Source organism: Papaver somniferum, chromosome 9 (genome assembly GCF_003573695.1).
Source record: "Papaver somniferum cultivar HN1 chromosome 9, ASM357369v1, whole genome shotgun sequence".
In the NCBI taxonomy this organism is placed as follows: Eukaryota; Viridiplantae; Streptophyta; class Magnoliopsida; order Ranunculales; family Papaveraceae; genus Papaver; species Papaver somniferum.
In genome coordinates this window covers 180562302-180573078 of record NC_039366.1, presented here as the reverse complement: position 1 = coordinate 180573078, position 10777 = coordinate 180562302, and the positions used below count along the sequence as shown (strand labels likewise).

The 10777-nt window shown below is 35.5% G+C and overlaps 1 protein-coding gene across 1 annotated transcript; it reads left to right on the top strand.

The window, feature by feature from the left end:
• The first annotated feature begins 5992 nt into the window (after positions 1-5992).
• LOC113309599 lies at positions 5993-9266 on the top strand. The gene is made up of 2 exons (XM_026558050.1): positions 5993-8668; positions 8979-9266. Exons 1-2 carry the CDS (start codon positions 8050-8052, stop codon positions 9014-9016), a joined length of 657 nt encoding a protein of 218 aa, XP_026413835.1. The 5' UTR covers positions 5993-8049; the 3' UTR covers positions 9017-9266.
• Positions 9267-10777: the final 1511 nt, after the last annotated feature.

Below are 10777 nucleotides of genomic sequence, written 5' to 3'. Positions count from 1 at the left end.
AACTCAACAGGTAAGTGACATGCCTTGCCATAAACAAGACGATAAGGCGACATTCCAATGGGGGTCTTAAACACAGTACGGTAAGCCCATAAGGCATCAGTAAGCCTAGACGACCAGTCTTTCCGATTAGGATTAACTGTTTTCTCTAATATACGTTTTATCTCCCTATTGGAAACTTCTACCTGACCACTAGTCTGTGGATGATACGGGGTAGCTACCTTATGTGTAATACCATATTTCTTCATCAAAATCCTAAAAGGTCCACTACAAAAGTGCGACCCTCCATCACTAATTATAGATCGCGGTGTACCAAAACGTGTAAGTATATTATCTTTCAAGAACTCAATCACAACCTTATGGTCATTGGTTTTACACGCAACCGCCTCAATCCACTTAGAGACATAGTCTACAGCGACAATGATGTATAAGTTACCAAAAGAATTAGGAAACGGACCCATAAAGTGAATACCCCACACATCAAAGACCTCAACAACTAAAATAGGTTTCAATGGCATCATGTTCCTACGGGATATGGTTCCTAATTTCTGGCAACGTTCACAAGTCACACAGTAACTGTGGGAGTCTTTAAACAACGAAGGCCAATAGAATCCACACTGCAATATCTTAGCAGCAGTTTTCTTAGCACTAAAGTGACCCCCACAAGCATGATCATGACAAAAGGAAATAATACTGTACTGGTCACTCTCAGGTATACATCTCCTAATAATCTGATCTGGACAATACTTAAACAAATAAGGATCATCCCAAAAGAAGTGCTTAACCTCAGCTAAAAACCTAGAACGATCTTGTTTACCCCAATGTTGGGGCATTCGACCAGTAACAAGATAGTTCACTATATTCGCATACCAAGGTAGTTGGGTAACAAAAAACAATTGTTCATCAGGAAAGCTATCCCTTATAGGAAGGGAATCATCAGGGGAACTAACAACTAGCCTAGACAAGTGGTCTGCTACAACATTTTCGGCACCCTTTTTGTCTCTAATGTTTGGAGAAAACTCTTGCAACAATAGGATCCACCTAATCAATCTAGGTTTCTTATCCTTCTTAGACAGAAGATATTTCAAAGCGGCATGATCAGTATATATGACGATCTTAGAACCTAAGAGATATGGTCTAAACTTGTCTAAGGCAAACACAATGGCTAACAGTGCCTTCTCGGTAGTGTTATAGTTTAACTGGGCATCATTCAGAGTTTTTCTAGCATAGTAAATCACATGAAGTAATTTGTTTTCTCGCTGACCTAGCACAACACCAATAGCATAATCTGAAGCATCACACATGATCTCAAAGGGTAGGTTCCAGTTGGGTGCCTGGACTATGGGGGCGGTAGTGAGTAAATTCTTAAGCTTCTCAAAAGCCTCTAAACAAGCATCATCAAAGACAAACTTAACATCTTTTGCAAGCAAATTGCAAAGAGGTCTATAAATTAGGCTAAAATCCTTAATGAATCGATGATAAAAACCTGCATGCCCAAAGAAAAGATGTTAGTATGTCCATTTTTTTACTCTGTCTCTTTCTGTACCTAATACTACTATGAGTATATGTTTTGTGTGCATTATTACTATGATGGATGATGACCTAGATTTTGTTATTGTTTTACGTCTCTTTCTCAAATTTTCTTGTTTTGTGTCATTTGGGGTGTAGGTTAGTGAAAGAGTCATCATTGATAAGAAGAAGTGGGGTTCGTCTGACATCAAAAACAAAAACATTGATAAGGTAGTCTACTTATCTATTTTGTTTCTAGGGTTTGCTGTTTTATTTTCTATGGTTTGGTGATGTTTTTTTTTTCTTTTTTCTTTTTGCTTTGGAAGCATGTGGTGAAATTTAATGAAGTTAAATCAAAATTCCAACTACCGTAATTATTCAATACAAATAGGGGTACACTGTAGTGCAAATAATAGCCCCACAAGGATTGGAGAGGAACGACAACTACGATTTTTCCCTCAAAAGCATTTCTAGCAACGACTTAGCCAAATTAGGGTTTGTTCCTCTCAAAAATTAAATAAGGTGGACCCCGTAGATGATCATTGGTCAGTGGGTCAGTTGTATTAAAATACTACCTAGCTTTGCTCTTTTTTTTTTCTTTTTTCTTTCATGCTTTGTTTTTTGAGTTGTCTGATTTCTTTCGTGCTTTGTTTGCTTCCAGTCTGAAATGAGCATACAAAGACTAACTAATACAGTAGAAAAGAAAAAAAAGTACGAAGAACCAAGAAAGTAATGGAAAAGAAAAAAAGGAAAAAAATGTCCGACAAGAAAAGAAAAGTAATGGTGAAGGTGAGTGGATTAGAATTCTTCATATCTCTCTATATTACTTTTTTGTTTGTTTGAAGCATCTCTCTCTGTGGTACTGTAGTTATCTTTATTTGCTCTCATTGGCCTATATTTTATCTGCATCTTAAGATTACTGACAGAAAGTTAGCAGATAACAAAAAAAGTGGGCGTCATGGAATTCAACACTTAAAGCAGAACAAGAAAAGATGGTAGTATGTCCATATTTTTACTCTGTCTCTTTCAGTACCTAGTGCTACTACGAGTATTTGTTTTTTGTGCATTATTACTATGATGGATGATGACCTAGGTTTTGTTATTGTTTTACATCCCTTTTCTCAAATTTTCTTGTTTTGTGTCATTTGGGGTGTAGGTTAGTGAAAAAATTATCATTCATAAGAAGAAGCGTGGTTCATCTGACATCAAAAACAAAAACATTGATAAGGTAGTTTGCTTATCTATTTTGTTTCTAGGAATTGCTGTTTTATTTTCTATAATTGGTGATGTTGTTTTTTTTTTTGATTTGGAAGCATGTGGTGAAATTTTGATCAAGCTAACAGCAAAGTAAGTCAAATTATTCAATAAAAATTTAATGAAGTTAAATCAAAATGACAACTTCCATAATTATTCAATACGAACGGGGGTACAATGTAGTGCAAATAATGGCCCCATGAGGATTGGAGAGGAACAATAACTACGATTTTTCCCTCAAAAGAATTTCTAGCAACGACTTAATCAAATTAGGGTTTGTTCCTCTCAAAAATAAAATAAGGTGGACCCCCTAGATGACCATTGGTCAGTGGGTCAGTTGTATTAAAATACTACCTAGCTTTGTTTTTTTTTTCCTTTCATGCTTTTTTTTTATCCTTTCATGCTTTGTTTTTTGAATTCAGACTGATTTCTTTCGTGCTTTGTTTTTTAAAATCTGTCTGAAACGAGCATACAAAGACTAACTAATACAGTATAAAAGAAAAGAAAGTACGCAGAATCAAGAAAGTAATAGAAAAGAAAGAAAGGGAAAAAATGTCTGACAAGAAAAAAAAAGTAATGGTGAAGGTGAGTGGATTAAAATTCTTCCTCTCTCTGTACTACTTTTTTGTTTGTTTGAAGCATATCTCTGTGGTACTGTAGTTATCTTTATTTATCTCTCATTGACCTATATTTTATTTGCATCTTAAGATTACTGACTGAAAGTTAGCGGATAACAAAAAAAGTGGGCGTCATGGAATTCGACACCTAATGCAGAACAAGAAAAGATGGTAGTATGTCCATATTTTTACTCTATCTCCTTCTGTACCTAGTATTACTATGAGTATATGTTTTGTGTGCATTATTACTATGTTTTGTGTTATTGTTTTTCTCAAAATTTTCTTGTTTTGTGTCATTTGGGGTATAGGTTAGTGAAAAAGTCATCATTGATAAGAAGAAGCGGGCTTCATTTGACATCAAAAACAAAAACGTTGATAAGGTAGTCTACTTATCTGGCATGTCCTTCTGTGATACTTCCAATCTGTGCAAGCCTAATGCTATCCCGCGTGGTCCCTTAGGATGGTTTTATAAGCTAGCGGGTTTAGTACCCTTGGATCATAAAGCATAATCATTAATAACGGTCCATAGCGATGCACCCGTAACAAACTCTCAATTTTAATTTAATACTCCCTCCGTCCCTAATTAGATGACCTATACCATAAATAAGTGGAGTGATAAATTAGTATTATTATAAGAAATATGTAAAATTTGATAGCTATATTTATAATCATTAGATATGTGTTTTAAAATGCTTTCCGATGATACAAAGTTTACGAAAATCCGTTTCATAGTTTGAGAGATAAATTATTTCTAAATTTACTAGTAAATTTGAACTAGGTCATCTAATTAGGGACGGGGGCAGTATAATTAAAACAACCTTCACAGTTTTCAACATTTTATTAGAGGACCTTCAAACTTTTAACTCTTTTAATCTTATCTTCTTTATCTTCTTAAAACCCTCACATAATTTTTCCTAAGAAACTTCAAATCGATCATAAGATTTCCATCGGATGATTTAGGTTAGTATCAAACTTTAAATCTCCTTTTCCTTAAGGGAATCACAAACCAAGATATCACAATGATCAGTTCGACTTTTTAAGGTTAATAATTAAACCACCACAAGCTACTATGTTCCTTAACAAAAAATTCACCATCAAGATCTTAGTACAACATTAACCCAATCAATACATCCATATTTAAAGATGAAACTACGAACCCATGCATCATTACAAACATGAAATGCTATTAACCAATTTTTTTTAATCAATCAACAATCATATACATCTATAAAACACTTAAAGGTTATTTATACAAAATTTGTTCATTGGTTAATGTTTGATTGTAATCGAAAAGCACTGTGATGACATATTGATTCAAACCCATTAAATAATTACATCTACAATATCAAACTTATCAGAATGGAGGAATAATTAAAAAATTCTAATTTAAGATTCCATCTCAATGAATTGGATTTTTGATTCTTCCTTGTTAGTCTCAAAGGGATTTTAGTTTCCTTGATTCTGGTAAATTTTTTTAGGAAAATGGAGAAAAATGGAGATTAGATGACACCTTGAAGAAGGACAAGAACATGACAGAGAAAAAGAAGAAGCAGCCCGAAGAGAAAGGAAGAAGATAGCTAAGAAAGTTGACTCCGTAATAAATATCGAACAAATTTGAGGACTTGACTGTATTCAAATTAATTATTACAGCTGTAATCTGACATTGGTTAGATTCCGACGGTCGCTGACCCGCTAGCTTATAACTGAGTTATAAGAAGCCGCGCGGGATAGGACGACCCTCTGTGTAAAGTTAATTTTTCAGTTTTCTCGTTAATTTCTGTGATTATTGTTTTTCCTTCTTTTCCGGCATGTACTTCCGGATTTCTTCCTATCTGTGTAAAATTCGTGATTTAATTTCATCTTTAATTTCTGTTTTTCTTATTGGGTTGTCTTGATGCTAATTATGAAGTTCGAATTAGGGTAGTTTTTATGTTTATGTTTTAGGATTGGGGATTTGTGGTCCATTTTGATTTCTCAAGTTTTTCCCGCCGGTTTTAATGGTAGTTTTTTGATGCGGTAGTAGTTACGTTAGTGGTAGGAAAAATTATCATAGAAATGTTTTCATTGAATCAACTAAAGTATTATTGTTGTTGGCCGGTAGTGTTTCTCATTGACGGAGGAGAAGGATTTGCTTTTTCCTGTTAGCTCTCTTCATAGATGATGGTGTATTCATGTCGGAAGTGTTTGTCCCGTTTGACTCGGTCAAACCGTGTAAGAAAATTTCAATGTTTTCCTTAATCTCGAAGTTTTGTCTAGAAGGATGTGCTTGTTGCTTCATTCCATCAGTATATTATGTCGACATGTGAGCGGATTAGGTGGAATTGTGTTGGTGGATTAGGTGGAATTGTGTTGCATTTCTAGTCATAGCGCCGCCACGTTTGGGCGATTTAGGTGGAAAGTCAAAGTTTCTAGTCATAGTGTCGCCACGTATGGGCGGTTTAGGTGGAAAGTCAAAGGTTATCTCTAGGATAGTCTTTTATGGGTCTGTTTCATTTTCATCCGTTTGGTAAGTTACCTTGGGTATGACTAGAAAATTGAAAGAAATATTTTAGGAAATTATCTTCTAAAGAAAAACTTTCAAAAAATAAATTCAGAGTACACATAAGACTTAGAATATGGTATACGTGCATGGGCATGAGTTGGTTCATGTATAGTTTGTCCCCACAAGAACAAAGTAGCTGAAATGAGCCAAAATGGAGCAAAAATGAGTTAATAGAAGGATGTTGAGAGCTACAAAGAACTGAGAGCTAAAGAGAGTTAATAGGTGGTTAAAATAACGAAATAATGATTGACAAATGTGTGGAGATAAAAGAAAGATTTGCAACAGAAACTAGAGATCCATGGAAAAAAACCTAAAAAGAAAGAAATAAAGGGAACCATCGAGAAGATTTGCAACAAAAACTAGAGATCCATAGAAGAAAATAAGAGTCTGATTAGGTTTGGGAGGTTTGATTATTAAGGAAATTGTTGCTTGTAATCTAAGGGATCCAAGCTAAAAACCAATTTCTCGTCTTCACCGATCAATCACACCAAACAGTTCATCGTTAACAGCAAAACCTCACCTACAATGATCAACAATACCAACAGAAAAATCAAGATTGCCATAATGATTGTGATTTTCTTCTTATGTGATTGATCAATTACCGGTAGATCTGGTTGATCTTAACCTCCTCTTTATTCTACCATTTATTTTCCTTTATCTTGTTGTACAAAATTTTTACTTACTTCAACGAAAGTATGAGGATGCGGATGATGGAAAAAAACATGATTATCTTTCTGTTTCTATATTTATTTAATTATTTAGGACTACATGTCAAATTGTATTCCATTGTTGATGACAGGTGATAATCAATGTTAGCCTGTTTGAAAAGAATTTATAAGTCACAGTAAAAGAAGTTTTGGTTGGTGTTTGAACTTGGGAGAAGAAAAGGTTTAAAAACTGGGATATACATCTTACTTCGTCTTTGCATTCGTTGAGTTGGTTCACATTTTGATTTAGGTGAACTTCTGTTTGATTGTTCGGGGTATGAAAATTTAGCATATGTGATGGGTAGGTAGATAAGTGATGGGTAGGTAGATAAAGGGGTGCCATTAGTGTTTTCAGGGATATATACAAGAACACCTTAATTATTACATGTGCGTCCCAAAGTTTAAACCTTTGATGTAGCGTTTGGTGACAAGAATTATAAAAACGGGTAGCTAGCTCAGCTGGTCAATCCCGTTTCTTCAAGGTTTCATGTGCTCCAAGAGGTCCCAGGTTCGAGTCTCCTATGGTACAATATTGCAAAATTTAGCATGTAAGGTAGAGTTAGCTTGCCCCCCTTGTGATATAATCTCATCCCTTATCCGCTTCGGTTCCCCTGGCTAGGTTCCTCATGAAGCTCGCTGGTAGGTTAGCACGACAACCTGTTAAATTAATGTAGTAGTACGCTGTTGGAGCTTAGTTTGTTAGGCGAGCTTAGTTTGTTAGGCTTCCAACTAGTTTCTTGTAATAGTATTCTTATCTTAAAAAATAAATATAAATTAATAATTATTATTTTACTGATAAGTTCCGTCGGTCACGACACCATTAATTTGGAGGGGTTACATTGTGTTAATGTTATTCTTATTTAAGAATATATGTATTGTTTCCTAGTATATAGGATCTTTGCTTTATCGTAATATTGTGCTATATATATTCATGAGCTGTGTAACCAGTATTGATATGATTATCATAATAAGAATTATTATCTTCTCGATCCTATATTTGTGAAGATGGTATCTATGAGATAGGGTTCTTGAATCATGGGTAGTGATTCAGAATCATCTAACCAAAATAAACCAAAACAAAAAGAGCAGATGGAAAAAAAATCTGCTCCTATTATCGTTCAATCTGAAGCTGCAGCATTCAAGGCAGGGATTGTTCTTGATGAAACAAACTATGATTTGTGGTCACAAATCATGGAGATGCATATCGCTGAAAAAGAAAAAAGCTCCTTTATTATGGGAAAGACAAAAAAAACTTACTGAGGAAGATCCAAGATATGAGAAGTGGTACACAAATAATCAAAAGGTCAAGAGATGGTTGTTGATGTCTATGTCACCAGAGATCATGAAGAGATATATTCGGTTACCTACTGCTCGAGAGATTTAGGATGCATTATCTAAAGCCTTTTATGATGGAGATGATGAGATGCAGGTATTTACTCTAAATCGACGAGCGTTTTCGGCAAAACAAAATGGCAGAGCACTCTCGATTTATTATGGGGAACTAACTGAAATATTTGGAGAGCTGGATCACCTTGACAAGGTGGTTATGGAGAATCCAAATAATATTGAAGCCTATCGAAAATCAATTCATCGCCTAAGGGTGCATATCTTCCTTGCTGGATTAGATGAAAGTTTTGAGCAGATCCGTGGTGAAATCTTGAGGAGGGACCCTATTCCTGAATTGGAATCATGTTATGCACTTGTTCGTCGTGAATCTGTTCGACGTACAACGATGGCAAAAGAATCAGAAGAAGTTGAACCTGCTGCTATGGCAACTCGAAACCGGTACAATCAAAAAGGGTCTTTTCAGAGATACTCAAAGACTGAGGTGGACAAGTCATCACTTAAGTGTACACACTGTAATCAACCTGGACATACAATTGACATGTGTTTCGAGCTGGTTGTATATCCAAATTGGTGGGATCAACCTCTTGAGAGGAAGAAGGAGATAAAGAAAAATTCTGGTGCTCAAATGGCTTCAACAAAGAAAGGAAATGATTCCATGGTAACATCCGCATCAGTAGCAAGGGCAGGTAACGATGGTAAGGTTTTAAATGTTACTTCACTTGTTTCGAATAATTCATGGATAGTTGATTCTGGTTCCACAGACCATATGACATGTGATTCTAAACAAATCTCTTCCCTTAAACCAACCTTACAAAAAACAGTCTCTACTGCAAATGGTTACAAGCTCCAATTACTGGTGAAGGGTCAATATCTCTCACTGAAACTTTAAACTTAGATTGTGTCTTAGTAGTTCCTACATTAGACTGTAATCTCCTACCAGTTTCCCAAATAACTAATACTTTACGTTGTGTGGTAATATTTTGGCTTGACTGTTGTGTTTTTAAGGACATCAAAATGAAGCAAACGATTGGTTATGGTGTTAAGCGTGGGAAGCTATATTATCTGGAATTGGTGTCAAGTAGTTCGGATAAGCTGCGTCAAACTCTTCTTGCTGATGGTTCTGAGGGGGAGAGACAAAAATATCAAATTTTGTTATGGCATCGACGATTGAGACATGCGTCGTTTGGTTATTTAAAAAAAATTATTTCCTAGTTTGTTTGCAAAAATTGATATTTCTAGTTTTCATTGTGAAGTATGTGAACTTGCAAAAAGCCATCGTGCTTCTTTTCCATTATCATTCAATAAGAGTCCAGTTCCTTTTATGATCATACACTCTGATGTTTGGGGGCCATCTAAAACTACTACTCTGGGTGGTTCAAGTTGGTTTGTTACTTTTATTGATGATTGCACTAGGATGACGTGGGTGTGTCTTATGAAAAACAAAAGTAAAGTTACTGCCTTGTTTCAACAGTTCCATAAGATGATTAACACTCAGTACAACAAACAGATTCAAGTATTTCGTAGTGATAATGATGGTGAATATATGGATTCTGATCTTCAACATTATTTTGAGGGACACAGAATTATTCATCAAACTACTTGCTCTAATACGCCTCAGCAGAATGGAGTAGCAGAGAGAAAGAATCGTCATTTACTGGAAGTGGTCCGTGCTTCATTGATAGAAGCACATATGCCATTGCTATATTGGGGTGAGGCACTTACTTCTGCAACATGTCTTATAAATCGAGTGCCATCTAGTACCATTGTGTTTCAAACACCCCATCAAGCTCTTGCTGAAGTAGTTTTGGCTCCAACTGTTCCGAATCTGCCGCCTCATGTGTTTGGTTGTGTAGCTTATGTTCATCTACACAAGAACCAACGTGATAAGTTGGCTCCTAGATCTTTGAAGTGTGTATTTGTGGGATATGCAACAACAAAAAAGGGATACCGTTGCTATCATCCTCCAACCAAAAGAATGTTTGTTACTTAGGATGTTGTATTTCATGAAGATTCGATGTATTTTTCATGTGAGTCTGAACTTCAGGGGGGTACCATAAGGAAATTCAGACTCTTAACTATGATGAAGATATATCGGAAATTGATGTATATGTTATTATCAACTCTGATGATATGGTCAGAGAATCTGTTGATGAAGGTTCTTCAAGAGAAGAAACAGGAAGTACAGTATTGGATCGTGATATAGAGATTCAAGATAAGGTTATGATAGAAGAGATTTCAGAGTCTACGTTACCTCAAGAAGATGAAACACCAAAACAATCGTCTGCTACGGATGTTCTTAAAGAATCAAGGAAACAACTTCCACAACGTGTAAACAAAGGTATTCCTAAACCCAGATATGAACCTGAAATATATAGTAAGGTTAAGTACCCTATGAGTCATTATGTCTCTCACCACCGTTTGTCTAAAGCTAATAAGGCATTCGTGAATTAACTATCTACTGTTTTTATTTCTAACAATGTGCAGGAAGCATTAGCTGATCCAAAATGGAGAGCAGCTATGGAAGAAGAAATGATGGCCCTTTTACAGAATGATACTTGGGATTATGTTGATTGTCCAGAAGGAAGAAAGATTTTGGGGTGCCGTTGGATTTTCACCATTAAATACAAACAAAATGGTGAGATTGAACGTTATAAAGCAATATTAGTTGCTAAAGGGTACAACCAAACTTATGGTATCGACTATACAGAAAATTTTGCTCCAGTAGCGAAAACCAACACAATACGAGTCTTGTTAGGAAAAGTTTTTGCTCTCGCGCTGCTAGATCATATTTGATCTAGCATCAT

Bases quoted from the DNA above. Each gene is read 5' to 3' on its own strand.
- LOC113309599 (XM_026558050.1), top strand. From the start codon at position 8,050: ATGCAGGTATTTACTCTAAATCGACGAGCGTTTTCGGCAAAACAAAAT. The intron at 8,669-8,978 runs GTAAGGTTTTAA...TGTGTTTTTAAG, and splicing joins AGCAAGGGCAGGTAACGATG to GACATCAAAATGAAGCAAAC.